The 27,853-nt window shown below is 37.5% G+C and overlaps 1 protein-coding gene across 3 annotated transcripts in view; it reads right to left on the reverse strand.

The window, feature by feature from the left end:
* Nucleotides 1-27,853, reverse strand: part of Rabgap1l (RAB GTPase activating protein 1 like) — a 526,658-nt gene that overhangs the window by 375,266 nt on the left and 123,539 nt on the right. For all 3 annotated transcript variants that reach the window (XM_048356662.1, XM_048356663.1, XM_048356664.1), the window contains exon 12: nt 10,945-11,038. In XM_048356662.1, the coding sequence (XP_048212619.1) occupies nt 10,945-11,038 (94 nt within the window). The remainder of the gene's footprint in view (nt 1-10,944; nt 11,039-27,853) is intronic.

Genomic DNA, 27,853 nt, shown 5'->3' on the forward strand with positions numbered 1-27,853 from the left:
TCATTACCAGAACCAATGTAACTATCTTGATGGAGAAGCAACACATACTTATCATCCTTACTCCTTCCCAAGGGTATTTAGAATCAAAACAAAGGCAAATATATCTTGTCCTAAAGTCAGTGATTACATTGTAAATATGTTACAATGTTAACTTGTCATCTGATAAAGAAATTCAATTATAGTTCCCAGGCTTATGAATGGAATTCTACTCCTCTTTCCCAAGTTGTCTACTTTAAACCTAGAACAATGTTCTACGACTTTTTATTTAGACAATATTTATTTCCTGTTGCTCACTTTTGATCTGAGAGCTGACTCTGTGTGTACTTCAAACCTTGATGGTGTATGCTGCTGTGATAAAATACCTTGGGTTCTGAAATCAAATGTTAAGCCTGAAAAAGAAAGCCATGCAATCCACAAAACAGAACTCTCACATATTTGTCTGAATTATACACAGTCTTACATCTCCAGCTTAAGACTCAAGCCCTTCTGAAAAAATTTTGTTCAATATTTTCTTTCCCCCATACTTCTATCGTAGAGGTATCTTTAAGAACAATTATAATATTTTCCATAATTTTAAACAAATTCAGGCAAATTTATCACATTACTATTTTAAATAACCATAAGACTTATGTCCCTTCAACTTTCAGCTAGCTAAACTTGGGGGTTAAGAGAACCTAAGCTGTTGGTGTTGATGTGCTGAAACCAAACTTTAGTAGGACAATGAAGCCCTCGCAGGACTTGCCATGATTAAAGAATATAATTACATTCTTAAGGGACAAAAGTACATTTCAAAATAATATGTGGATGTTATTTTAAATATACATAACAAACTACTTTGAAACCTGCTTTTAAACATGTATTAGGAAGAGGGCTGGGGATATAGCCTAGTGGCAAGCGTGCCTGCCTCGGATACACGAGGCCCTAGGTTCGATTCCCCAGCACCACATATACAGAAAACGGCCAGAAGCGGCGCTGTGGCTCAAGTGGCAGAGTGCTAGCCTTGAGCGGGAAGAAGCCAGGGACAGTGCTCCGGCCCTGAGTCCAAGGCCCAGGACTGGCCAAAAAAAAAAAAAAAAAAAAAAAAAAACATGTATTAGGAAGAATATGAAAGAACATGCTCCAAAATATCTAATAGAATTAAGAGAAAAAAAGTATTCCTGTTATTTTCATATGCTGCCTGAAACATTTACAATGGTTTTAAATTCATTTATAATCATAAAGTAAAAGTTTCAATTCTTTAAATTTTTCTCGTGTATTTGAATTAAAATACAATTTTAGATTGGAAAATTAAATAAACATAACAGATGTGTTCCACAAACTATGGGAAAAAGTTGGGCCAGCATTATGGTACATTCCAGTTAAGTCTAGCACTCAAGAGGCCAAGATAGGAGGATCTCAAGTTGAGGACAGCCCACCCTTCAGAGCAAGTACTTGGCCACAATGAGCTATGTAGCGGCTTCTGTTTCAATACTTCCTCAAAAAGAAAAAAAAAAGGAAGAGAAAGAATATTAATTATTCTTGAGAATTATAACTAAATAAAGCATTAGATGAGTGGAATTCCCTTAAGTTGCCTGTTTTCCATAACCCAATGAGTTTGAGATTATTAAAGAATACTATACCACAAGAGACACAGTATCTGTTATGGAATTTGTTGTAGTTTAACCTTTGTTGTAATTTAATGTTTGCTTCTAATTAAATTTTTGGATAGGAAAAAATGGTTAAAAGTACTTCAAACTGTACTTGGTATAGAATGTGAATTAAGTAAAAGCAACAGTACAAGTATGCAAAGGACTAATAAGAGCATTCCTTTTGAAGTTAATGGCAAGATGTTCCAAACTATGACCCTGTTATGGTGCAAATATATTATTGTACAAATGCAAAAGAAATATAAAGTAATTTCATATTACATGTTATACAGAGATCAGTAAGTCACTGCTGTAATTATAATAAGTAACCTCAGGTAAAAGAAAACTTTATTAAGCATCACATATATCTTTATTATACTGTCTTTGACACTGCATACAAAATTTCTCAAAATTGTATACATATTACCTCTTTTCTTTCCTTCACTCATTCCTTAACTCAGTTCAACATGGCTTCTCCATGTCTCTTTTAAAAAGTTCTCCTGAGGTTATCTGTGACCTCACACCATTCCACTGAGTTCAAGTGGCATTTTTCAATCCCCTTGGAGAGCTGACTACTCTTGTACTTAAACCTTCACTGTTTCCCTCAGCTCCAATGACAGAGTAGTCCCTCTTTATGCCCCTTCATAAACTCAGTGCTCGGTTCTCAAATTCATTGTTTATCAGTTACCTTCTCAGATCTTGTCGGTAATCTAATTCTTTCACTCCTGTTTAGAGGCACTATTACCTCTACCCTTGTAGTCTGAGCTCCAGAGGCTCAAAAGCACCAGAAAAACCATCATTTCCAAGTCTGAATTCATATAATTCTCCTTACATCTGATTTTTCTTATATTTTCCCACCTTCAATAATTGTTTGGCAAAATACATAAACTGAAAATCTAGGAGTTATTCTTGTCATTACTCTCTCCTCTACATTCCATTACTGCTCCATCACCAAGTCTAACGAGTCTCATTTTTCCAAACTTTCCAAAGTCAGTGTACTCCTATCTCAACTGCCACCAATTATATGTACCACAAACCTCTGTAATGAGATCCTAGCATCCATTTGTCCTACTACAATAAATCTCCAACACAGCAGGCAAAATAATGTGAACAATCAGCTTGATTAAATATTCAGAAGGCTCTGATTTTGTATAATCACTTCTCTAAGATTTTGAAAGTGGAAAATATGTACAGGCATACATATGCATATATATATATATATCTCTTAAAATTAAGAGTCAACTGGCCCCAATAAACATTTTACCAAGATATAATTCAATTCAATCAACATTCTGCTTCTAGCTGATCTTCATTTGTTTGCCCAGGAATAATGAAAATACCTTTTTTTTTCTCTTAAAAACCTAGATGTTGGGGTGGGAATGTGACTTAATGGTAGAGTGCTGGCCTAGCATGCATGAAGCCTTGGGTTCAATTCCTGAGCACAACATAAACCAGAAAAGGCCAGAAGTGGCACTGTGGCTGAAAAGATAGGGTGTTAGCCTTGAGCAAAAAGAAGCCAGGGACAGTGCTCAGGACCTGAGTTCAAACCCCCAAAACTGGCAAAAAAAAAAACAACTAGATGTTACTTATCTTTACAAACCAACATTAAATAAAACACATGGCTCACATAACACTATTGATTAAAAGTCTTAATTTACTGACTATTCTACAACAATAAAGCAATCTGCATATAATAACCTCTTAACTAAGGTACTAAGGTACAAATTCCTATAACCAAAGAAAATACAAATAAACAATAAATTATTATTTATCAATAACTGCCTCCAACACTCTCAAAAAAATATATGTGCATAGGGCCCTTGCTTAAAACTTGGTATGGTGTATACTGATTTCTTCCCTAGAAACAAGATAGATACCTAATACTATCCATCTAAAAGTCACACAGAAACCAAATATATACGAAATATTCATTAATCAGCTAGTTTATGTAATGCATAAATACAAACTTAGAATCTGTTTGGTTTTTTTTTTTTTTTTTTTGGTTTTTTTTTTTTGGCCAGTCCTGGGGCTTGGACTCAGTGCCTGGGCACTGTCCCTGGCTTCTTTTTGCTCAAGGCTAGCACTCTGCCACTTGAGCCACAGCGCCACTTCTGGCCGTTTTCTGTATATGTGGTGCTGGGGAATTGAACCCAGGGCTTCATGTATACGAGAGGCAAGCACTCTTGCCACTAAGGCCATATCCCCAGCCCAATCTGTTTGTTCTAAAACATACATCTGGCACAAAGAAGGCATTCAATATATTTTTGATAAAAGATAAATACATTTATAAAGTGCAACAAATAAGACCAACTATTAATGATTGCTTTTTAATAAGCAAAAACTATTATTACTTATCTAGCTGATTTCCTGTGCTTTAGAAAGGGGTTTGCTTGAGTTTACTAGGCACATATAACTCTTTCTTGTTTTCAAATTTGTCCACTTGTAGAGAAAAGATCACATTTCAAACAAAAACAGCAGAAATCAAGTGATGAGAAAAGTCATTGAATGTGACCACTGAGAGGCTGACAACGAAATACGGAAAATTTTAATAGAGGTGTAATGAAAGTAAGTAGCTAGAAGATAAAGTTCAACAGTTTGACCATTTAAAAGTTTTCTCTGAAATGGAAAAAATTAGAACAGAAATTACAAGATGGAGCGGCATCAAGTAAAACTAGAATTGCCCTAACCAAAGTGAAACTGATATGTAAAAGTTATACACATAATTAAAAGCATGGTAGAATAATTAATTGCCTAGCATATGAAAGCCCTAGCATTATTACTCTATGTTCAAAGATATTTTTATAAGTTGTTCCATCAAAAATATTCTCCCTCCCTCCTGTTCTTCCTTTCTCCTCATCCTGCTTCTTTCATTTCACTTTCTTCTCATGCAATTTCTTTGATAAACTTTTATTCCAATTTCTTATAGCAAAAGACATCCATTACCAAAATCAAAAATTTGCTTGAAGCCTGGCACCAATGACTCATGCCTATAACCCTAAATGAAGCTGAGATCTGAGAATCAGGGTTCAAAGCCAGCCCAGGCCCAAAAAATTGTGACACTCTCATCTTCAATTAAGCACACACACACACACACACATACACACACACAGAAAAGGCTGGAAGTAAAGGTCAAGTTTGAGGGTCAGAGCCTGGCCCTCAGTTCTAGACCCAAGACTGGTATACTTAACCTCTCTGTACATCAGTTTGATAATAAAAATTTGAAAGAAAAAAAAAAGACTGGTATACTTACCAAGACACACACACACACACACACACACACACACACACACACATACACACACACACACACACACACACACTTGCTTGAAAAGATAAGATGTTTGTCTCTACTTGACTTCCTTGCCACTTCTTAGTGGACTTGCTAACTACTTTTCTTTGAGTGGTGGTAGAATTTTAGCTAGCACAAGTGGCTCAGGCTTGTATTCCTAGTTACTCAAATGTCTGAAAGATCTGAGAATCATGATTCAGAAGCAAAATCTGTGAGACTCTCACATCCAATTAACCACCCAAAAGAGCAAGAAGGACAGCTATGGATCAAGTGGTAGAGTACTAGCATTGCGCATGGCACCAAAAGAAAAGAAAAAATGTTGTTCATATTCCTTTAAATGGAAGAGCTATATCATCATTATAAATTCTACAGGATTGTGAATGTAATCCAGAGGTGTAAAGTCATATCTAAATAAGAAGTTAGCTTATGTTTTTTTGCCTTTTAACAAAGCAGTTTATATGCACAATACATCTTTTTTTTTTTTTTTTTTTTTTTTGGCCAGTCCTGGGCCTTGGACTCAGGGCCTGAGCACTGTCCCTGGCTTCTTCCCACTCAAGGCTAGCACTCTGCCACTTGAGCCACAGCGCCGCTTCTGGCCGTTTTCTGTATATGTGGTGCTGGGGAATCGAACCTAGGGCCTCGTGTATCCGAGGCAGGCACTCTTGCCACTAGGCTATATCCCCAGCCCAATACATCTTGATCTATGTTATCACTTCAAAATTATCACCCCCTTTGACTTACCTCTTCCCTTATATTTCTCAATTCTGTGGTGACTAACAGAAATTCTTGACTACACTCTCCCTACTTCCCTGCTTCATTATTCTATCAAGGCAAAAACAAATTAAATACATAACCTAAAATATAGATAAGAGAAAGGGTGGGTTGAATGGGGTGAGTGACAATGTTGAAAGGGTGACAGAGATCAAGATGCACTATATTCATGAACTGCTTTGGTGAATGGCAATTCCTTCCTACAACTGTTTAAAGATGCTAAAAATATTTTTAAAAGAAATTAGCTTATTTCTTAAACTAGGAGCAATGGGGAAGAAAAGAAACTCTGAGGAAATGGTGCTGTGGCTCAAGTGGTAGAGCTCTAGCCTTCAACTGAAGAGCTCAGGGATAGCACCCAAGCCCAGAGTTGAAGCTCCACGACTGACCAAAAAAAAAAAAAAAAAAGAAAAGAAACTCTGAAAAGATATTCAATCCCTAAGGGACCAAGAAAGCCTGTATGCATAAGAAAACACAGAATACCTTCACTTGAAAAGTGGAATCCCAAACTACACAGCAAGTTAGCACTACAACTGGCACTCTAATCCAGTTGTTCTTTTTTTGTTTTGAAAGAAAATGTTCCACCAGAAAAGCATACTCCTTACCACAGGTCTCAAATGACTAAAGTTCCCTAGTCACTGATAGTTAATTTTAGACAAGACGCTCTCATCCAAAGAAAATTATGATCCATAATATAGAAAGAATATCTTTAAGTTTTGCTGCAGTTAAATTGGGGTATAACATATTAGTTTCAGGCATTGCTCTATTTTATTATACTAGAAAAAAATGTGTTAGACCAGTAGAAAGTAAGCACCCAATTCTCAATAGCAAAAGATCCATCTAGAAGAAAACTCCTGTCTCCAAAGTAACTCACATGGGAGAATGCGTACCACTTCATAGAGATTAGGGGAAAATAAATCCTGGTATAAAGAAGAATTGCTACAACAAAAAAAAATTGTCCTTATTTCTATGATGTCCTTCTGCTTCCCCCAGAAAATAACCTAAAGAGAAGGAAAACATACAATAGAAGACAAACTATGACATTAAAGTATATACTACCATAATGTCTAGTGCCACACACATTTATGTGGCTGGACCATAAAAATATGTCACCTATTCTCTCTCCTATGCAGAATTTAGAGCCACAAAAACAAAGAAGAAGGTAACATGAGTGCAAAACAAGGACTTTTGAGAAGATAATCCAATGGAAAAGGGAAGGACAAAAGAAGGTGATGGAGGTAATTATGATTGAAGAATTTTATATGTATATATGAAAATAGAACAGTGAAACCTACTAAAATTGGTTTTAAAAGAAAGGAGGAAAAGAAAGAGCAATGGGAAGCAGAGTTGCTCAAATGAAACCCCTTCATATAATTATGATATACTAGTACAAGAAACAGTATGCCTTCAAACTAAAGATAGAAGAGATTACGTCGAGAAGTTGTTGGTGTTGCTTGAACTACTGATGTCTCTTAAAAACAAATAAAATAAAATTTTCTTTGCTACAAAGATTAAACCAAGCCAAATGAGGTGACTCATTCCTGAAACCTAGCCAACTGGGAGGCTGAGATCAGGAGGACTGTGCTTCAAGGTCAGCTCTAATTAAAGGTTTGTGTGCCATGATTTACAGAAAAATAAACTTATTAAAAAATGCATATGGTGGCATGTGCCTCTCATTCCTGCTATGTGAAAGCATAAAAAGAAGAATTATGATTCTAGGCTAGTCTAAAAAAAAGGTAACATAGCATGACATAAAAAAAAACTTAGGGCTGGGAATGTGGCTTGTGGTAGAGTGCTTGCTTGCCTAGTGTGCATGAAGCCGAGGGTTTGATTCCGCAGTACCACATAAATAGAAATTGCCAGAAGTGGCACTGTGGCTCAAATGGTAGAGTGCTAGCCTTAGGCAAAAGAAGCTCAGGGACAGTGCCCAGTTCTTGAGTTCAAGCCCCAGACAAGCAAAAAAAAAAACTTAAAAAGCTTAAAAAGGGGCTGGGGATGTGGCCTAGTGGCAAGAGAGCTTGCCTCGTATACATGAGGCCCTGGGTTCAATTCCCCAGCACCACATATACAGAAAACGGCCAGAAGTGGCGCTGTGGCTCAAGTGGCAGAGTGCTAGCCTTGAGCAAAAGGAAGCCAGGGACAGTGCTCAGGCCCTGAGTTCAAGGCCCAGGACTGGCAAAAAAAAAAAACTTAAAAAACTTGGGAACGACATAAGGTGATGCTAAGTGAAATGAATTCCATGTTATGGAAACAAGTGGTATGTCACCGTTGTAATTATTTTCAACATGCCATGTGAAACAGTACCCTTTTATTCCCCTCATATTCCCTTCCCGTGGTTTTACCCCTGTTATCACTGTTTCTGTTCTTAGTACCGTGGATACTGTATATATGTGTATTAGAACTAGGGAAGGGAAAGGGAATACCAAAATCGAGAGACAAAGGATAAAAAGACAAACCATTCCAAAAGCAAAACCATTTGGTGTAAACAGCTGTACAACTCATGGGAGCGAGAAGGAAAGGGAAAGGGAAAGGGGTGGGGGAGGGGGGAATGAGGGAGGAGATAACAAGTTGGATAAGAAATGTACTCACTGCATTTACATATGAAACCATAACCCCTCTGACCTTAACTTTGACAATAAAGAAAAAAAAGAAATGGGAGACCCAAGTGTAACAACAGTCAGGCAGTAATAAAGTATTTAAATCTTAAAAAAAAAAAAAAAAAAACTTGGGTATGGTGGCATGTGCTTATCATTCCTACTATGTGGAAGCATAAACAGGAGAATTATGGTTCCAGGCAAGCCTAAGAAAAAAGTGAGACTCCATTTAGAAAAATAACAAAAGCAAAAAGAAGTAAAGGCATGGTTTAAGTGGGTATAGCACCTGCCTAACAAAGGCAATGCCTGGAGTTCAAATCCTACTTCTGTATCTCCCACCAAGCAAAAGAAAAAGTTACAGTTAGCGCTGAGCAAGAAGGTATACACCTGTAATTTCAGCTACTTGGGGCAGAGGTAAGAGGACTGTGGGTTAAAGCCAGCAAGGTAAAAACTCAGAGAAACCTTTTCTCAAGCTGGATATAATCTACAATATAACCTATAATCTTAGCTACCTTGGAACTTGGACAAAAATGTGAGACCATATAGCAAAAATTATTAAAAGGAAAAGGGCTGGACGTGTAGCTCCAATGGTAGAATTTCTATCTAGCAAACAAGAGGAACAGGAAAAAAGAAAGAAAGAGAAGAGAGGAGAGGGGAGGGGAGGGGAGGGGAGGGGAGGGGAGGGGAGGGGAGGGGAGGGGAGGGGAGGGGAGGGGAGGGGAGGGGAGGGGAGGGGAGGGGAGGGGAGGGGAGGGGAGGGGAGGGGAGGGGGAAGAGGGGAGGGGAGGGGAGGGGAGGGGGAAGAGGGGAGGGGAGGGAGAGAGAAAGGGAGAAAGGGGGAGAGGAAGGAGGGGAGGGAGGGCGGGAGGGAGGGGGGAGGAGGGAGGGGGGAGGAGGGAGGGGGGAGGAGGGAGAGAGGAGGAGTGAGAGAAGAGGAGGGAAGGAGGGGGAAAAAAGCAGGAAGTAGAGGTGTGGCTCAAGTAGGAGAGCACTAGCCATGAGCAAAACAAGCTCAGGGATAGCACCCAAGCTCTGAGTACAGCCCCCAGCCTGGCACAAACAAATAAAATAATTTTTAAAAAGAAAATGCAGCTGACCCTTTCTTTCTCTCAGGACAAGACCCTAAAAAGCAAGAGACTCAACATTTTGCTTTGATAAACCTAGACTCCAAGCTTTACAATGAGAAGTCACCAATCTTCTAACCATTTAACTGTAACTATATATTTACTAAATTATAACTCAGGAATCTCTTAGGATATATACAGACTACTAACATAATGAAAGTCATTTATCTCTCAAGATGATAAAAAGAAGTTTTAATTTATTCTTTCTTTCACTTTACTCAACAAAACATTTAAAATTCTGCCTGAAGAGACTACGTACATGCATAAAATTGGATATGCACACATAATAATCAACTGTGTCTTCTACATCTATACTGATAATTGATGGGCTTGTTGTTGGCAAGGCTTTATTTTACCAAAACATGACAGCAGAGTTATATCTTTAAAAACTTATAAATACAAGCAGAAAGCTTACTAGAATAAGTATAATCAGAATACATACTTTCAATTCAGTAAAATAACCCAAAATATAAAGTAATAATTTTAGGCAGGGAACATAAAACAGACTGAGTTGCAGTGTACAATTAGTGATAAAATGAGTAACTCTAGGGGGGCTGGGAGTATGGCCTAGTGGCAAGAGTGCTTGTCTCATATTCGTGAAGCCCTGGGTTCGATTCCCCAGCATCCACATATAGGGAAAACGGCCAGAAGTGGCGCTGTGGCTCAAGAGCAAAAAGAAGCCAGGGACAGTGTTCAGGCCCTGAGTCCAAGGCAGGACTGGCATTAAAAAAAAAAAAAAAATTCTAAAAGTAATTTTCAATTCTACAGCCCCTTGTAGTGAGAATAGATTTTGTGAGCAAGGAAATATAGCCCTTTAAAAATAGGTAGTTAGGGCAGGGGATATAGCCTAGTGGCAAGAGTGCCTGCCTCGGATACACGAGGCCCTAGGTTCGATTCCCCAGCACCACATATACAGAAAACGGCCAGAAGCGGCGCTGTGGCTCAAGTGGCAGAGTGCTAGCCTTGAGCAGGAAGAAGCCAGGGACAGTGCTCAGGCCCTGAGTCCAAGGCCCAGGACTGGCCAAAAAAAAAAAAAAAAAATAGGTAGTTAAGCTGGGGAGGTGGGAAGGTGAGAGAAAAATGAGGAAGGAGGTAACAAATTTGACAAGAAATGTTGGATAAGAAATACGTACTCACTGCCTTATATATGAATCTGTAGCCCCTTAGTACGTCACTTTAACAATAAAGAAATAAACAAAAAAATGTACTCACTACCTTACGTATGTAACTGTAACCCCTCTGTATATCACCTTGACAATAATTTTTTTAAGTAGGTAGTTAAATATGTTGGCAGTGTACCTCAAAATCGACAAATGTACATCCTGCAGAATAGTAAGGATTCTGTAAGTAAGTTAAATTAGACTACAACATGGACAGATATGAAGGGTATAAATTATATTTATTTTTTATGTTATTAAAGTAAATTAATATTAATTTTAAAGTATAACTTTTAAATTTTACTTCAACAAATAATATTTAATTAAAATAATGAGCTAATGTTAAATATATTAATATAAAATTCTAACAAGAAAATAAAATTTTACCATCGTCCCAGTAATTCTCCCCAAGAATATAGGATCTTCTCAGGACAATCCTTAGAAACATCACCAGTTCCACTTGAAAGTTCATTATCACTTTCTGCATAAGAAATCAATACAAAATAATATACATTATACTATGTATTTCAGTATGTAATTAAAAATATACACATCAAAAATATATGTACATCAAGCAATTTTTATATTACTTTGCCCACTGAAATAATAACAGTGAACTTTGTTTAATGCTTAAATATTTTCAAATAAATTTACAAAAATTCTCATACACAGATTACATATAATTAAATGGGAATGTTTATAATAAATAGCTTTATCCAAAGAGAACACTATTTAAAAGCCAGTGGTGTTAGCAATTTGGCATAGTAAGAAGTTTTACACCCTATTCCTCCCTTTAGAATTTGGCAGAACCAAACAATCTAGATGAAAAAATTAAAAGTTAAAAAGTTAAAAGCTCAACTATGTTATTACTCTTTCCCCCTTCTACATGTGGGCATATCACCAGATACAGACAACTCCCTTGGGCTACAGAGGAAAAGAAATCAAAGTAAATCATCCACCTTCCCTAGCATTCCAAGATGTTACTTAGAAAAGCCATTCCGTTTCAGATACTAGGGGAAAAGGCATAGCTTGACTTCATGAAGATTCCACACAAACAAGGAAATCCTGGTGATACTTGACAGCTCTAGTACCAGATCAGAATAAAAGCCAACCTTTCACCACATCAGAAAAGTTAAGTTGACTATCTTGGTAAGAATAATCTAACTTGAGCACTTAAGCCTACTAGTGTCTACAACCAGCCTCTGAATCAACCCAACAATCCTGGGAGGTCCTGGTATCAAAAGTGCTAAAATCTGGGGCTGGGAATATGGCCTAGTGGCAAGAGTGCTTGCCTCCTACACATGAAGCTCTCGGTTCGATTCCCCAGCACCACATATATGAAAAACGGCCAGAAGGGGCGCTGTGGCTCTGGTGGCAGAGTGCTAGCCTTGAGCGGGAAGAAGCCAGGCCTGGTGCTCAGTCCCTGAGTCCAAGGCCCAGGACTGGCAAAAAAATAAAGTCCTAAAATCCAAGGAGACATCCATCTCTATTTACTTTGTTGTTACTGTTGTCATTGTTGTTTTAAAGAGAGTTACAGGGACTGGAACTGCTTTGGGGTAGCAGGTCAATATTCCCTCAACTCTGACAAAAGCCCCATGGGTCTACCTACCCACACAAGAAGGCAATCGTACATAACCTAAAACTCTGACAGGTAAACACCTAATAGCTGTCCAGCAACTACATTCATAGCCCAACCTGTAGCAGTTCTCCCTAATGGTAGATTCTACACAAAAGAATTGTTTGGGGCTGGGGATATAGCCTAGTGGCAAGAGTGCCTGCCTCGGATACACGAGGCCCTAGGTTCGATTCCCCAGCACCACATATACAGAAAACGGCCAGAAGCGGCGCTGTGGCTCAAGTGGCAGAGTGCTAGCCTTGAGCGGGAAGAAGCCAGGGACAGTGCTCAGGCCCTGAGTTCAAGGCCCAGGACTGGCCAAAAAAAAAAAAAGAATTGTTTGGCCAGGAAATACATTTTATATCTAAGTTGTTAAGCAATCACATTGCCCAGCCAAACTAGGTCTACCAGCTAGTGGTCTCATCAGTTAAGTAGAACCCAACTAGTATTACCACCTGATACCTGAGCAAAGGCATCAGGCCAGTAAATCAGAGAATTCATAGCAAGTGCTACCTGCCCAGGGTTATTGCCAGTGACGCATCCAAAATCACAAGACAGACTAAACAGTAAAACTTTATCCTTGCCAAAGAATCTATGTAAAAATCTGAAGAAGGGCAATCCTCTCAAAGGCAACACAAACATACAAACATACACACACACACACACACACACACAGAGAGAGAGAGAGAGAGAGAGAGAGAGAGAGAGAGAGAGAGAGAGAGAGAGAGAGAGAGAGAGACATGAGGATTATGAAGGATAAAAGAATTGTGGAACCTCCAAAATAAACTAATAAATCTCCAATAATGGATATGGAGACCTATGAAATTGATTGACATAGAATTCAAAATGATACTCAAAAAGAATCTCATCAAACTATAATGAAATATAGACAGAAAATGTAACAAACTTTGGAAATACTATATGAAAAAGTTAGAATACTAACAAAAAATAGGTGCAAATAAAAAGAATCAGACACCGTAAAAGAAGATAAAACCTTCAAATAAAAAAGCTGCAGAAGTAGGAGCACAGTTAAAGAAACAATGGCATGGCAAGGCATAGTTACACATGCATGTATTTAGGAAGTAGAGATATGATATTTGAAATTCCCTAGGCAGAAAAATAAAAAGCTAAAATGAAAAGAGACAAAAACCTGTAGATAATACCATGAACAGTTGAAAACTTCACATAGTGGAATTGCAGATGAAAGAACACCATAAAGCATATTTAAAGAAAGAATGTTGGGAAAGGAAGTATTCACACATTCATGTAAGGCCAGCTTCTCAGAAGGTAGGAAAAGAAGGATTACAGCTCAAGGCTAGTATCCAGTTAGTGAGGTTCTAGCTCAATGAACAAGCTAGATTTGATGATATATTCTCGTCATCCCAGCTACTTGGAGGTAGAAGTAGTAGGATTACAGGGGACAAATACAGCCAGAATACTCAGTGCACATATGTGATTAAAAAAAAAAAAGCAGGAGGAGCTAAAGAGAGACTTCACAGGAGAAGAGATAAAAATGGCAAAGAAACATATGAGGAAATGTTCAACATCCCTGGCAGTAAAGGAAATGCAAATAAAAACAACCCTGAGATACCACATCACTCCAAATAATGTTGAGCAAGACAAGCCTAGAACACAGAGAACAAAGGGGCATGGTCTCCTTGATATATGACTGTTAGGGTTGGATGGGACAGTAGAGACCAGGTCTGTGAAACAAAAAACTTCTTTTCAAATGGTATTTCCACAGGTTTGGGTCAGTGACCTTACATTATGTATCTAAAACCAAACAACTACTAAGCATAAAAAGGTCTAGAATAGACCTATCAGTAGATCACACTAGCTCAGCAGCTATGTACATATGATCATATAAGACAAGGATAAGCAAAAACAACTCCAAGAGAAGGACACAGGAGGACTCTATTGTCGACGTTACATTTAAAGTTCTAGGTAAATTTCCTTTGGCGTACTCCATGTGGTTACTGCATATGATTTTGGCACACTGGGTATTGTATATATGCCTACCTGATCTAGGGAAGGGAAAGAAAACGAGGGTGTAAGATATCACAAGATATGTACTCACTGCCTTATTATGTGACTGTACCCCTTTTGCACAACACCTTGTCAACAAAATTTAATTAATTTTAAAAAAAGAAAAAAAAAGCAGGAAATGTGAAATGAGTCCAGGGGAAATAAACAGGATGATGGGAGAATGAGGGAATGGGTAATTCTGACCAAAAGGAACTGAACAACTAGATGGTTATATGAACATGTTAAATTGTAACACCTAAAGTTCAGACAAAATAAATAAATAATATCTTTTCAATAATCTCTATTGGGGGCTGGGGATATCGCCTAGTGGCAAGAGTGCTTGCCTCGTATACATGAGGTCCTGGGTTCAATTCCCCAGCACCACATATACAGAAAATGGCCAGAAGTGGCGCTGTGGCTCTAGTGGCAGAGTGCTAGCCTTGAGCAAAAAGAAGCCAGGGATAGTGCTCAGGCCCTGAGTCGAAGCCCCAGGACTGGCCAGAAAAAAAAAAAAAAACTCTATTGCCACATGAAACAAAAACCTATTTTACTGTAGACTTCTATTAGTAAGTTAAAAATTATCACTAATAACAGCAGTGTATTTTCTTCTTCAAAATTTCCCATTATTTTCTAACACTAAAAAATTTATTAGGCACTATTCCGTATTTTACAGAAAGTTTAATCTATTATGTCATTTAAAGAGGTAGTCACTACCAGTCTGTCTACTTTAAATATGAGAAAACAGATGTGCAGAAAGTTTAAGTACTTGTCTAAGATTATTATGCTAATAAGTGATGGAGTAACAGAATTTAACTCTGGTATGAATCAAGAATCAAATACTGGACAGCTTCTTGTAGTATTTTCTGCTATATTTTTTAGGTTGTACAATCTATACTAAGTATCAACATGTAGTAAAGAGCCAGAAGCAAAAATGGAAAAGCTACATCATTGAAGAAATATATACATGAAACACTAATTTGAGGGTAACAGATTTAATTGACAGAATTCAAAGACTACAAATTATATCACTTCTCAGGAAATACAATAAAATTAACAATTAAATGGTCTCAATGATGTGAGGCAGCTCTATCTTCTTTGTTGCAGAAAACTACAACCCTAAGTGTTTAAAATATTTACTGGCCAAGTGGCACTGTGGCTCAAGTGATAGAGCACTAGCCTTGAGCACAGAGTCTCAAGGACAATACCCAGGCCCTGAGTTCAAGCCCCACAACTGAAAATAAAATCATTAGTTAAAATATTTATAGGCCAAATCAACTAAACAGGAAGAAGGAGTTAAAGGAAAGTTCCTCTCTATTATATAAGACAGAATTCTTAGAGAAGAGGAAGCAATAAATACACAAAGAAATAAGAATGAAAAATGACCCTAGAAACCAAATTACAGTAAGACACACAATGAATGAATAATAAAAATAAAAGAACCTATCTTACAATGAGTTGTAAGAAGTCAAACTAATTACTATAAGCAAAGCATACATTTTAATACCTGACAAAAGGCAAAAGCTACATAAATGTTAACAACTACAATGCCTTTTATGAATTTCATATGTATTAGTGCCTATAATGTACAATGTTAAGGTAGCTACATTGCAGGATTTAAGAAATGAATGAGATGGAAGCAGGGGTAGTAAATGTTAATTACTTTTTTAAGTTAAACTCCTGAAATACAGGAAAGTAAGAGACAGGATAGTATGGCTAAAGGGAACTGCAGGATAAATTTAATGGTTGAAGTTTCTTTATGAATTTTATTCCTCCAGAAGACTGGATAGCTCTTTCTCTGTTGCTTTTACAACAGCAATAAACATTAATTTATTGTTATTGTAGAGTAGACATACAGAGAGATTACAGTTACATGAATCAGGTAATGAGTAAGTACAATCCTTTTTGAACCATGTTTCCCCTTCCCTTGCTCTCTCCCAGTTTTTCCCTTCCATACCAACCCACAAGATATACAGGACTTTTCCACATAGTCTCTAATGAGTTGTACTTGTTCACCCTTTGTTCCACCTTTTCTGTGCCTCTCTTTTTCTCCCAAATACTAACAGATAATATAATAGGAAAATAAAACAACAACAGCAACAACAGCAACTAAAAAATGTCTCAAAGAGTAACAAACAGTACAAGGAATGTATCCAATGCCTAACGTATGAACTGTAACCTCTCTGTACATCAGTTTGACAATAAAAAAATTTTTAAGTCTCATTTCCTTTTCTTGGAGCTCATTTCATAAAATACTATGTTATATGATCATATGTACACAGCTCTTGAGCCCTTGTCAACCACTCCTTTGGCCTCAGTGTGTGAATGTCTACAGTCCTATATAATTTAGCATGTCCGTGTGTGTGTGTGTGTGTGTGTGTGTATGTGTGTTTACTTATAGATTTATAAGCACATTCTAGTTACCAAATGAGAGAAATCATGCAGCCTATGTTTCTTTGCCCTTGGCTTACTTTGCTTAATATAATGTTTTCTAAGTCTTTGTATTTCCTTACAAATGATACAATATCATTCTTTCTAATGGATGAGTAGATTTCCATTGTGTGCATATACCACATTTTCTTGATTCATTAGTCAACTGAGGGGCATCTGACTTCATATACTGGCTATGGTAAACACTGCTGCAATGAGCATGATTGTGCTGGTTGCTTTAGTGTGGCCTTATTAATGTTCTTCTGAATAAATGCTCAGGAGTGGAATTGCTGGGTCATAGGGTAGCTCTATGTTTAGTCTTTTAAGGAACCTCCAAATTGCTTTCCAGAGTGGTTGAACAAGTTTACAGTCATACCAACAGTGTAACAGAGTTCCCTTTTAGCCACATTCCTGCCAGCATTTGTTATTGTTAGTTTTCCTGATAAGGGCCATTCTAACTGGAGTGAGGTGGTATCTCAATGTTGTTTTTATTAGCATTCCTTTTATGGCCGGAGGGGTTGAACACTTCTTCATGTGTCTACTGGCCATTCTTACTTCTTCTTCTAAGAAATCTCTCTTTAAGTCTTTAGCTTATTTATTGACTGGGTTATTGAGTTTCTAAAGGTTTATTTTTAGGAATTCATGGGACATTCCTCAATATAACAAAAGCTATATGTGACAAACCTACAGCCAGCATTATACTTGACAGTGAAAAGTTAAAAACATTATCTCTCTTTATTTATTATCAAATTGATATACAGAGAGGTTACAATTTCATATGTATGGCAGTGAGTACATTTCTTATCAAACTTGCTACCTCCTCCTTCATTTTTCTCCCACCTTCCCTCCCCCCCAAAATCATTCTCTCTTAAATCAGGAATGAGACAAGGATTCCCACTCTCTCCACTCTTCAACATAGCGCTAGAGTTCCTAGCAAGGGCCATAAACCAAGAGAAAAAGGGAATCTAAATATGTAAAGAAGAAATAAAGCTATCCCTCTTTGCGGGCGACATGATCCTGTATTTAAGGAACCCTGGGGTTCCCTCACCCAAGCTACTTGAGTTGATCTGAAACTTTGGCAAAATAGCAGGGTATAAAATCAATCCACAGGGCTGGGAATATGGCCTAGTGGGCAAGAGTGTTTGCCTCGTATACATGAAGCCCTGGGTTCGAGTCCCCAGCACCACATATATAGAAAATGGCCAGAAGTGGCACTGTGGCTCAAGTGGCAGAGTGCTAGCCTTGAGCAAAAAGAAGCCAGGGACAGTGCTCAAGCCCTGAGGCAAGCTCCAAGGCTGGCTTTAAAAAATAAATAAATAAAATAAAATAAAATCAATCCACAAAAATCAGTAGCTTTCCTGTATAACAACAATGAGAAAAGTGAGTCCGAAATCAGAAAAATCAACTCCATTTATAATAGTCTTGAAAAAAAATTTTTAAATACAGGGCTGGGAATGTGGCTTAGCAGTACAGTGCTTGCCAAGCATGCATCAAACCCTGGGTTCGATTTCTCAGCTCCCCATAAACAGAAAAGGCCAGAGGTGGCGCTGTGGCTCAAGAGGTCCTAAGTCCCAAGAGGTCCTTGAGTCCCAAGCCCCAGGACTGGCAAAATAAATACATACATACATACATACATACATACATACATACATACATAGGAATTAACTTAATCAAAGATGTGAAGGACTTCTATTATGAAAATTTTAAATTTTTGAAAAAACAAATTGAAGCAGACTTAAGGAAATTGAAAACCCTCGCATGCTCTTGGACAGAAAGAATTTACAAGGTAAAAATGGCAATTCTGCCATAGCAATATACAAATTCAATACAATACCCATCAAAATTGCCATAACTTTCTTCAGAGAAATCAATCCAAAACTTCACATAGAATAATAGTAAACAACCCAGAACAGCAAAAACAATACTTAGCAGGAAGAACAATGCTGGAGGAATATCAATATCAAACTTCAACCTTTATTACAAAGCCATAGTAATAAAAGCAGCTTGGTACTGGCACAAGAATAGGTCTGAGGGGCTGGGAATGTGGCTTAGCAGTAAAGCATTATTTGCCTGGCATACACGAAGCCCTGGGTTCAATTCCTCAGAACCACGTGCACAGAAAAAGCCGGGCTAGCCTTAAGCAAAAATAATCCAGGGACAGTGCTCAGGCCCTGAGTAGAAATCCCAGGAATGGCAAAAAAAAAAAAAGAAAGAAAAGAAAAAAGAATAGGCCTGAGGACCAAATGAACCAAATAGAAGACCCAGAAATAAGCCTACAAACATACAGCCACCTAATATTTGATAAGGGAGCCAAAAATACAACTTGGATAAAAGACAGCCCCTTCAACAAATGGTATTGGCAAAATTGGCAATCTACATACAGAAAACTGAAGCTAGATACTCATCTATCACTCTGCACCAGTATCAATTCTAAATGGATCAGACCTCAATGTAAGGTCAGATACTGTGAAAATAATTATAGGAAAGGGTAAGGGGAAACTTTAGGCCTTCTAGGCAAAAGCCAAAATTTCCTACGTAAACATCAAGAATCACAAAAAATCAAAGAAAGACTAGATAAATGGGATTGCATCAAACTTTTCTGCATGGCTAAGGACATAGCTAGCAAGATAAATAGAAAGCCCACAGAATGGCAGAAGATCTTTACTAGCTACTTTACTTTTGAGTAAGTAAAGTAGAAGGATTACATTATTATTGCTTTCAGTTTTAGATTACGTTCATAAGCTTAGCAAAAGGAAAAAAAAATAGAGAAAGATGAAGATCCATGCAAAGTTCCTAAAGACAGTTCCCAGGTTTAGGGATTGTGACTGAACAAAAGAACATTTCCTCTTTGACTACACCAGTGGCACTGGGAAAGTCTGAAGACATAAAGAAAAAAAGGTTAAAGAGACTTCCATACTAATAGTCTCAAGTTCTTATATCCAAGTTTAGAGTTAAAAGAGCGTTCCGAAAGACTATCTTAACTTATATCACAGGATTGATGGCAGGATGCTACTTTCATTCCTTTTTCACGAGCATTGTTCCTCATCTATTGCAGTTTCTCTGCAGTTTATCAGTCGATTTCAAAAGGGAGAATTGACCAGAATGCTCCAGAGAGCATAATCCATACAGCAGGTCTCCTACTTTCTCCCATGTAAACATCTGTTAAATGCAAACAACAATCTAACTCCATAATGACGTATAAATGAAAACATATATGGGAGGGCTAAACAGTGCCTGAAACACACAGTAGTATTCAATCAGTAGCAGCAGCTGCTACTACTACTACTATTTTTATTATTCAATTTTTAGTCTTCTGGCTATCACTTCAAAGTCACTAGAAAACTATTTCAAGGTCTTTTTTTACATTTCAGGTTAATGTTCTCTCTTATTATCCACTGATTTTTAATATATAAGAGCAATAGCCACTTGTAGTAAAGAGAAAGTATAAAAGAAGTATATTTTTACATCAAATAAAAAAATGCATGCTACTTCAATTAAACTAATTGAAGGGTTCCTGTCTTAACTTTTACCATTCTCTGCTCTAAAACACTATGCTCCTATTAGCAAAGTTTTTTCATCCTACTCATAAAAGGTAAATTTCAGAACTAGGATGAATCAACATTATAAAATATACATACATAGACACATACAAAGATAAACACATGTACAACTATTTTTTAAAATAAGGTTAACTACATCAATCCTTATTTAGGAACAACAAAACTGACATAAAGATCACCACTATAACATGGTAACAAGGATACAATGACCTATTTTTTTTCCTTTTAAATTCTTAGATGTTTCTAGGCACAATAATTTAAACAATAAAGCATAATATGACACAAAAAATAAGGTTAAAATAAATTTTAATATTAGGGTCAAATAAGTACAAAATGTCTTTCCTTTCTGTTCTTCTTGAGAACCCTTCCAATAAAGTTTTGCTAAGTAGCATGACCTGGCCTAGAGTTCTGCCTCTCACTCCTGTGTGTTGAGAATATATGGCTTTTTTAAAGTAAATACTCATAAAAGGATTGAAAAATAAAGCAGGAATGAAATGTGACTATTGTATGTTTCCACAGCCGTCATTTTTCCTGTATTTTATTCTTTACAGTAAGAGATCTCTCTCTTTAATTTTGCACTTCTGAGTATATCACTACTTACTGAAAATAATACATACAAGTTCAGGTTGCCATAAACTCTCTTCCAGCCATACAGAAGGTAGGGGAAGAACCCAAATCTAATTAATCATGCAAAAATTCTAAGAACATAAATCTGAAAATTTAAAATTCTATCTGTTGATTCAGAACAGCATAAAAGTGTTTCAAGATCAATAATGTCATTTGGACAGCAAAAAATATAACTGCATATTTCTTACATAACAGAATATACTTGTTCAAAATAGACACTGATGTATTTATCCATATATGTCACATATATGGCCTATATATCATATATCTATTTATCCACAGCCATATATGCCAAATGCTAACTGAGGTTAACACAATGATCCTCTTTAATTTCTGAAATATTAATAACATTCCCCACTATCTACTTAGAGAACATACTTAAGGTAGAGAAAAACCACTGCTTGAAAGATTTCTTCCCCAAATAAATAACCATCACTGTCTTTCTAAATCTAATTACAAATCTCCTATTAATAAACCCCGTAGCTACCAAGTAACAAAAATGTACCATTAAGTGCTGAAATAAGTCAATGATACTCAACAGAACTATAGAAGCCTATACAGAGTACAATTAACAATATTACTCAAACTGTTTTCTTAATTAAGAGGCTAGCATGTTAATTCTAAAAATTAAGACATATCTATTTGAATTTGTCTAGAACTCCTTTTTCAAAATATATTAAGAAATATAAAGACAAGAAGAATCTAGTATAGTATATTAACAGAATACAAACACACACATATTCAGGGACACACACGCACACACAGGCATACACACATACACATGCACACACACAGTTTATTTTTCTTTTATTATCTTCAAGAAGTTGTACAAATGAGTTGCCATTTAACAAAGGAGTTTATGAATACAATATATCTTGATCAAAGTCACCCCCTTCAACATTCTCACTCATCCTTCTCTACCCACTCCTCCTTCCTGCCCTCTTCTTAATTTTGTAGAATATACAATGGATTTTTTTTTTTCCAGTGAGTCATGGAACCTGAACTCACAGGCTAGTCACTGTCCCTGTCCCTGAGGTTTTTGGCTCAAGACTATTCTCTAGAACGACTACAGATCTACCACTTTCAGCCACAGCTCCACTTCCTGTCTTCTGGTGGTTACATGGAGATAAGAGTCTCACAGACTTTCCTGCCCAAGCTGGCTTGAAACCATGATCCTTAAATCTCAGCCTCTTAAGTAGCTAGGATTACAGGCATGAGCCACCAGAACCCAACTTACAATGGATTCTTGACTGCATTCTCCTCTTCATTTATCTCCATGTTTTCCTTAGCCTCATCCCATCCCTTTTAGGTAGCACTTCCTGGTATTTCATTTTGCTAAACTTTGATTTTTGCCTTTCTAAGGAATTACATTATTTGAGATATCCCTTGCATCTACCCTATTTCAATTAATACATTTGTTTACACTTGTATAACACCCAATGTATTTACTTATCTAGTTTCTTCATATAAGGGAAAACATGGATCCTTTGTCTCTCTGTGCCTGACTTCATTTCACATAATTTTTTCCAGTACTGTCCAGTTCTTTACAAATGGTGCAGTATCATTCATTCCAATGGATGAGTAAAGTTCCATGTGTGTATCTACATGTTCTTAATCTATTGGTCCATTGTGGGGCATCTGAGCTGATTTCATGCTTTGGCTATGGGGAATAGCACTGCAATAAACATGGTTTTTTGCTGGTGACTTTACTCCATCCTCGTTTGTAATCTTTTGGATAAATGCCCAGGAGTGGAACTGCTGGATCTTGGGTAAGATTAATTTTTATTTTTGGTTTGTCATGGGTGCTGACCCTGAGCTCTTCAGCTCAAGGACAGTGCTCTACCACTTTGAGCCACAGCACCACTTCCAGTTTTCTGGTGATTAACTGGAGATAAGACTCTCACAGATTTTGCTGCCTAGGCTGGCTTTGAATCATGATCCTCAGATTTCAGCCTCCTGAGTAGCTAGGATTACAAGCATGAGCCACCAACGCCTGGCTAAGTTTAATTTTTTGAGGAACCTCTATACAACTTTCTAAAGTGGTTGAACAAGTTTACATTTCCACCAGCAGTGAACAGCGTTATCTTTTAGCCACATCCTTGCCATCATCTGTTACATGTTTCCTTGAAAATAGCCATTCAAACTGGGATGAGGTATAATCTCAATGTTGTTTTGATTTGCATTTACTTAATAACCTAAAGACCAATGGAACCAAACAGAAAACCCACAAATAATCCTGCAGACCTACAGCCATTTAATATTTGATAAGGGACCCTAAAACATAGGCTGGGAGAAAAACAGCCTCTTCAACAAATGATGCTGGAAAAATTGGATACCACATGCAGAAAAAAAATGAAACTAGATCCTTACATATCACCTTACACCAGCATCATCTAAAAATGGATCAAAACCTAAGTGGAAAACATGAAACTATTATAGGAAAGAATAGGGGAAACACTAGGTCTCGTGGGCATACATAGAAATTTTCTGAGTATAGATCCAGAAACATAGCAAATCAAAGAAAAATTTGATAAAAAGGGCTGCATCAAACTGAAAAGATTCTGCATGACAAAGGTCATTGCCAACAAGCAAAAAAGACAGCCTGTAGAATGGGAGATCTTTACTACCTACGTATCAGACAGTGGCCTAATAATACAGAATAAACAGAGAACTTAAAAAATTAAGCCCTCAGAAAAACAACAACCCATTTAATAAGTGGGCTAATGAGCTAAAGAGAGTCTTCTCAGAAGAAGTTAAAAATGGTCAATAGGGGGCTGGGGATATAGCCTAGTGGCAAGAGTGCCTGCCTCGGATACACGAGGCCCTAGGTTCGATTCCCCAGCCCCACATATACAGAAAACGGCCAGAAGCGGCGCTGTGGCTCAAGTGGCAGAGTGCTAGCCTTGAGTGGGAAGAAGCCAGGGACAGTGCTCAGGCCCTGAGTCCAAGGCCCAGGACTGGCCAAAAAAAAAAAAAAAAAAAATGGTCAATAGACACAAGAATTGTTCAACATCTATGATGTACTTTTAAACATACCATTCAAGTGATTTTTGTTTCCTAATCCTAGGGCTTGAACTCTAGGCCAGGGTGCTTTCCCTGAGCTTCTTTTTCTCAAGTCTAGCACTCTACCACTTGAGGAAAAGCACCACTTCTGGCTTTTTCTGAGTAGTTTACTGGAGATAAGAGTCTCATAGATTTTCCAGCCCAGGTTAACTTCAAACAGTGACCATCAGATTTCAACCTCCTGATTAGCTAGGACTACAGAAGTGAGCCACCCACACCTCGCTAATGTTTTTTGGGTTTTTGTTTTGTTTTGTTTGCCAGTTATGGGGATTAAACTCAGGAGGCCTAAGCACTGTCCTTGAGCTTCTTTTTGCTCAAAGATTTGCTCAAAGATTTTGCTCTACCATTTAAGCTACAGCGCCACTTCTGGCTTTTTTTTTTTTTTTTTTTTTGTTTAGGTGGTACTGAAGAATCAAACCCAGGGCTTCATATATGCTATGCAAGTAATCTACCACTAAGTTACATTCCCAGCCCTGTTTTTGTTTTTTTAAACCAGACAATCAGTAATAAAAAGGAGGACTGGAGGTCATTAGAAGCAAAGAGTTACAAGAGAAGAAAGAACCTCAAATTTAACAGAGACAAATTTAATGGAGAGAAAAAGAGCTCATTAAATAACTTAATCCTCAGGGTTAGATGATGAATTCTCTACCTGGACAGATCACGTTTTTCAAAACAGTATGAAACTCTGGGAGAGAAAATACAAGCAGTAAGAAAAAGAAGAAGACACACTCAAAACACTAGCTAAAACAGCCACTTGAAATCAGGCAGTCAAGAGAGTACCAGTGAGACCAGGCTTACATCACATTCAGGTAACTAACCAATTTGAGTTACTGAGTGAATAAGTGAAAATGGTAAAGATGAAGTGACTATCTGTTTCTATACATATTCCTGTGTACAAGCATATATATGCAGAGAGGGAAAATGTAATATGTATGTATAATATACTTATGGAAGAAAAATTAATACTTCAAAAATAGAGGAATATAAAATGTGTTTTACTTAAATGAAAAAATATTAAGTAATGAACAAATTGTGAGTATACAATAAATAAAAGGGACAGAAAAAGCAAATATTATTGGGTTATTATTTAATATAAACTACTTTTTAAAAATAAGGGCATTAGTAATTTTTATATGTGTGCCATCACTGGGACTTGAACTCAGGGTCTTGTACTCTCACTTGGCTTTTTTTGCTCAAGGCTGGCACTCTACCACTTGAGTCACAGCTGTACATCTGGCTTTTTGCTGGCTAATTAGAGTCTCACAGAGTTTTTCTTACCAAGGCTGGCTTTGAACCACACAATCCCCAGATCTTAGCCTCCCAAGTAGCTAGGAGTTCAGGCCTGGCTCATTGAATACAATTTTATTACTTTGAGTTCTCAAGTCTAAATCTCTATACTTGAGCTAGGCACAGCAATGTTCTCTTGGAGTCCAAGCTACTAAGGAGGCTGAGGCAGGAGAATAACTGGAGTCCAGGAGTTCAAGGCCAGCCTAGGCCACACAGACTCCCATTTTAGTCAATCACTCTATCTCTAGAGTTGTTCAGCCCACATATCTGCTGCTTTGTGTCCTCTGACCTACATCTTCTCATTTCTTCTCCCCCTTTCACTTATAGCTAATGTTTTGTTGTTGTTCTTTGTTTGTTTGTTTTGTCTGTCTGTGTACATTTGTCACCAAGGTGTGACTTGGCCAGGGGCTGAAGTATACAGGAAAAGCTAGAGCCCTGGGATTGCAGATCACAATTCTGCCATGATCCATGTTGTTCATTGCTGCATTTTAGGAACCCACACACACCTTCCTCTTTTCTCCAGGCTTGGCTGCACAGCCTTTAAAAATAGTCATTTAAAAAAAGACAACCAGACATGCCAGAAATAACCAGTGGTTTAGTTAGGTTCTGAACAAATATGGTCATATGGACGAGAAGGTTCTAAATTCAGTTTGAGTCTCATGCTTGATTGTATGAAGCAAATGAAGTCCAAAAAGTGGAGAAAAACACAGACAGCAGTTAATTTAAGAAAACCAAAGAATGCCTTTAGAATGAGGGAGAGGAGCAGATGAACTTGCTAAAGTGGCCTGGGTGAGCTGCCCTGATGCGCTACTTTGATCAGGTTTGCGGATCCCCGGAGGAAGCACATTCAGATGACATCAACCATGGGAGACCAGCCTGGCTGGAATCCTCACTCGGTGTCTTTCTGGCTGTGTCACACAGACAGGTCACCGGTACCTCAGTTTCCCCATCTGTGAATTGGAACTAACCATTTCTATTCCCACACTTATGAATAATAAAACAAAATGTATAAAACTCTTACAGAAAGGGGCATGGAGAAGTCAGGTGTTGGTGGCTCACATTTGTAATCCTAGCTATTCAGTGGGCTGAGATCTGAGGATCACAGTTTGAAGCCAGTCTGGAAAATCCTTTAGAGTCTTATCTCCAATTAACTACAAAAGAGCCAGGAGTGGAGCAGTGGCACAAGTGGGAGAGCTCTAGCTTTGAGTGAAAAGCTAAGGGACAGCACCCAGGCCTAGAGTTTAAGCCCCAGTACTGGCACAGAAAAAGAAGAAAAGAAGGGAGGGAGGGAGGGAGGAAGGGAGAAAAGAAAGGAGAGAGGGAGGAAAGAAGGAAGGAAGGGAGGGAAGGAGGGAGTAAAGGGAGGGAGGGAGGAGCATGGGAGATTTTATGATGATGGAAATATCCTGTACTTTGGTTGTGGTAGTTTCAGGAGTGTAACCACTTGTAATAAGTCATTTAACTCAAACAAATCATATATTTTACATTGATCAAGATGTATGGTATTCATAAACTGATTTGTTCAATTGAAACCCCTTTGTATAACTACTTAAAGGCAATAAAACATTGCATATCTTAAATGAAAATAAAAAAAAAAAAAAAAAATAAGGGCATTAGGGGCTGGGAATATGCCCTAGTGGCAAGACTGCTTGCCTCGTATACATGCAGCCCTGGGATCGATTCCTCAACACCACTTATATAGAAAATGGCCAGAAGTGGCACTGTGGCTCAAGTGGCAGAGTGCTAGCCTTGAGCAAAAAGAAGCCAGGGACAGTGCCCAGGACCTAAGTTCAAGGCCCAGGACTGGCAAAAAAAAAAAATTAATAATAATAATAAGAGCATCAATACTCAAAGTGAACAGGAAATAGTAGACTGTGAAAGCAATAGTAAACAATAGCTTTGAGAGGAAAACTTAAGGCTTTGGCTTAAAGTGTCATTTGGATGGATCTGCTAAGCATTCTCAATACAGTCTATACAAGTTAACTCTCTGTAATGGCCTGCCTGTATTTGCCTGCCTGCATTTTATAGACCAAATTGTTAAGAGACGGTGTTCTAGTCATCACTGCGTTCCCTAGTCTATATAGTTAAGTACTTGGCAACTAATAAAACACTCAATAAATGTCTATAGAGTAAAATAAAAAGCTCAACATTTTCAGAATTTATATATCAAGTATCTCCTTAACATTTCCACTTTGATATCTAATTCAATTTCAAAAAAAATTCTTCTCATAATTTTTTTCCTGATTCCCCTACTTGCCTTAGTTAAATTCTGCTCTACTTCATTCTGAAGATATACAGACAAAGTGGTGTTTTAAAACTGTAAATCAATGTTTGCTTCTCCTACTTTGAAATCTTTCAAAGGCTTCATAATATACTTTTAAAAAAAATCCCAAAACACTCCTTGCTATGGGTTAGGTGATGCCTTGTACCATCCAAGTCATTTGTCTGCTCATGTTTGGCTTTACTCTTAAGTCATCTGTCTCTTCTAAGCACACCAAACACAATTTCTCCATCAAACTTCTGCATTAAGTGTTCTCTCCCTCAAATTGCTCCTGTCCCATACTCCAATGATAGCTTCCATTTATTATTCAGATCTCAATTTAATCTCAATTTATCTCTTCAGGGAAACCTTTTTGCTGAACATTCAGTCTAAAGGAGGCAAGCACACTCTCTACTAATGGTGTAATGTTAA

The sequence above is a fragment of the Perognathus longimembris genome, chromosome 11, assembly GCF_023159225.1.
Source record: "Perognathus longimembris pacificus isolate PPM17 chromosome 11, ASM2315922v1, whole genome shotgun sequence".
Lineage (NCBI taxonomy): Eukaryota > Metazoa > Chordata > Mammalia > Rodentia > Heteromyidae > Perognathus > Perognathus longimembris.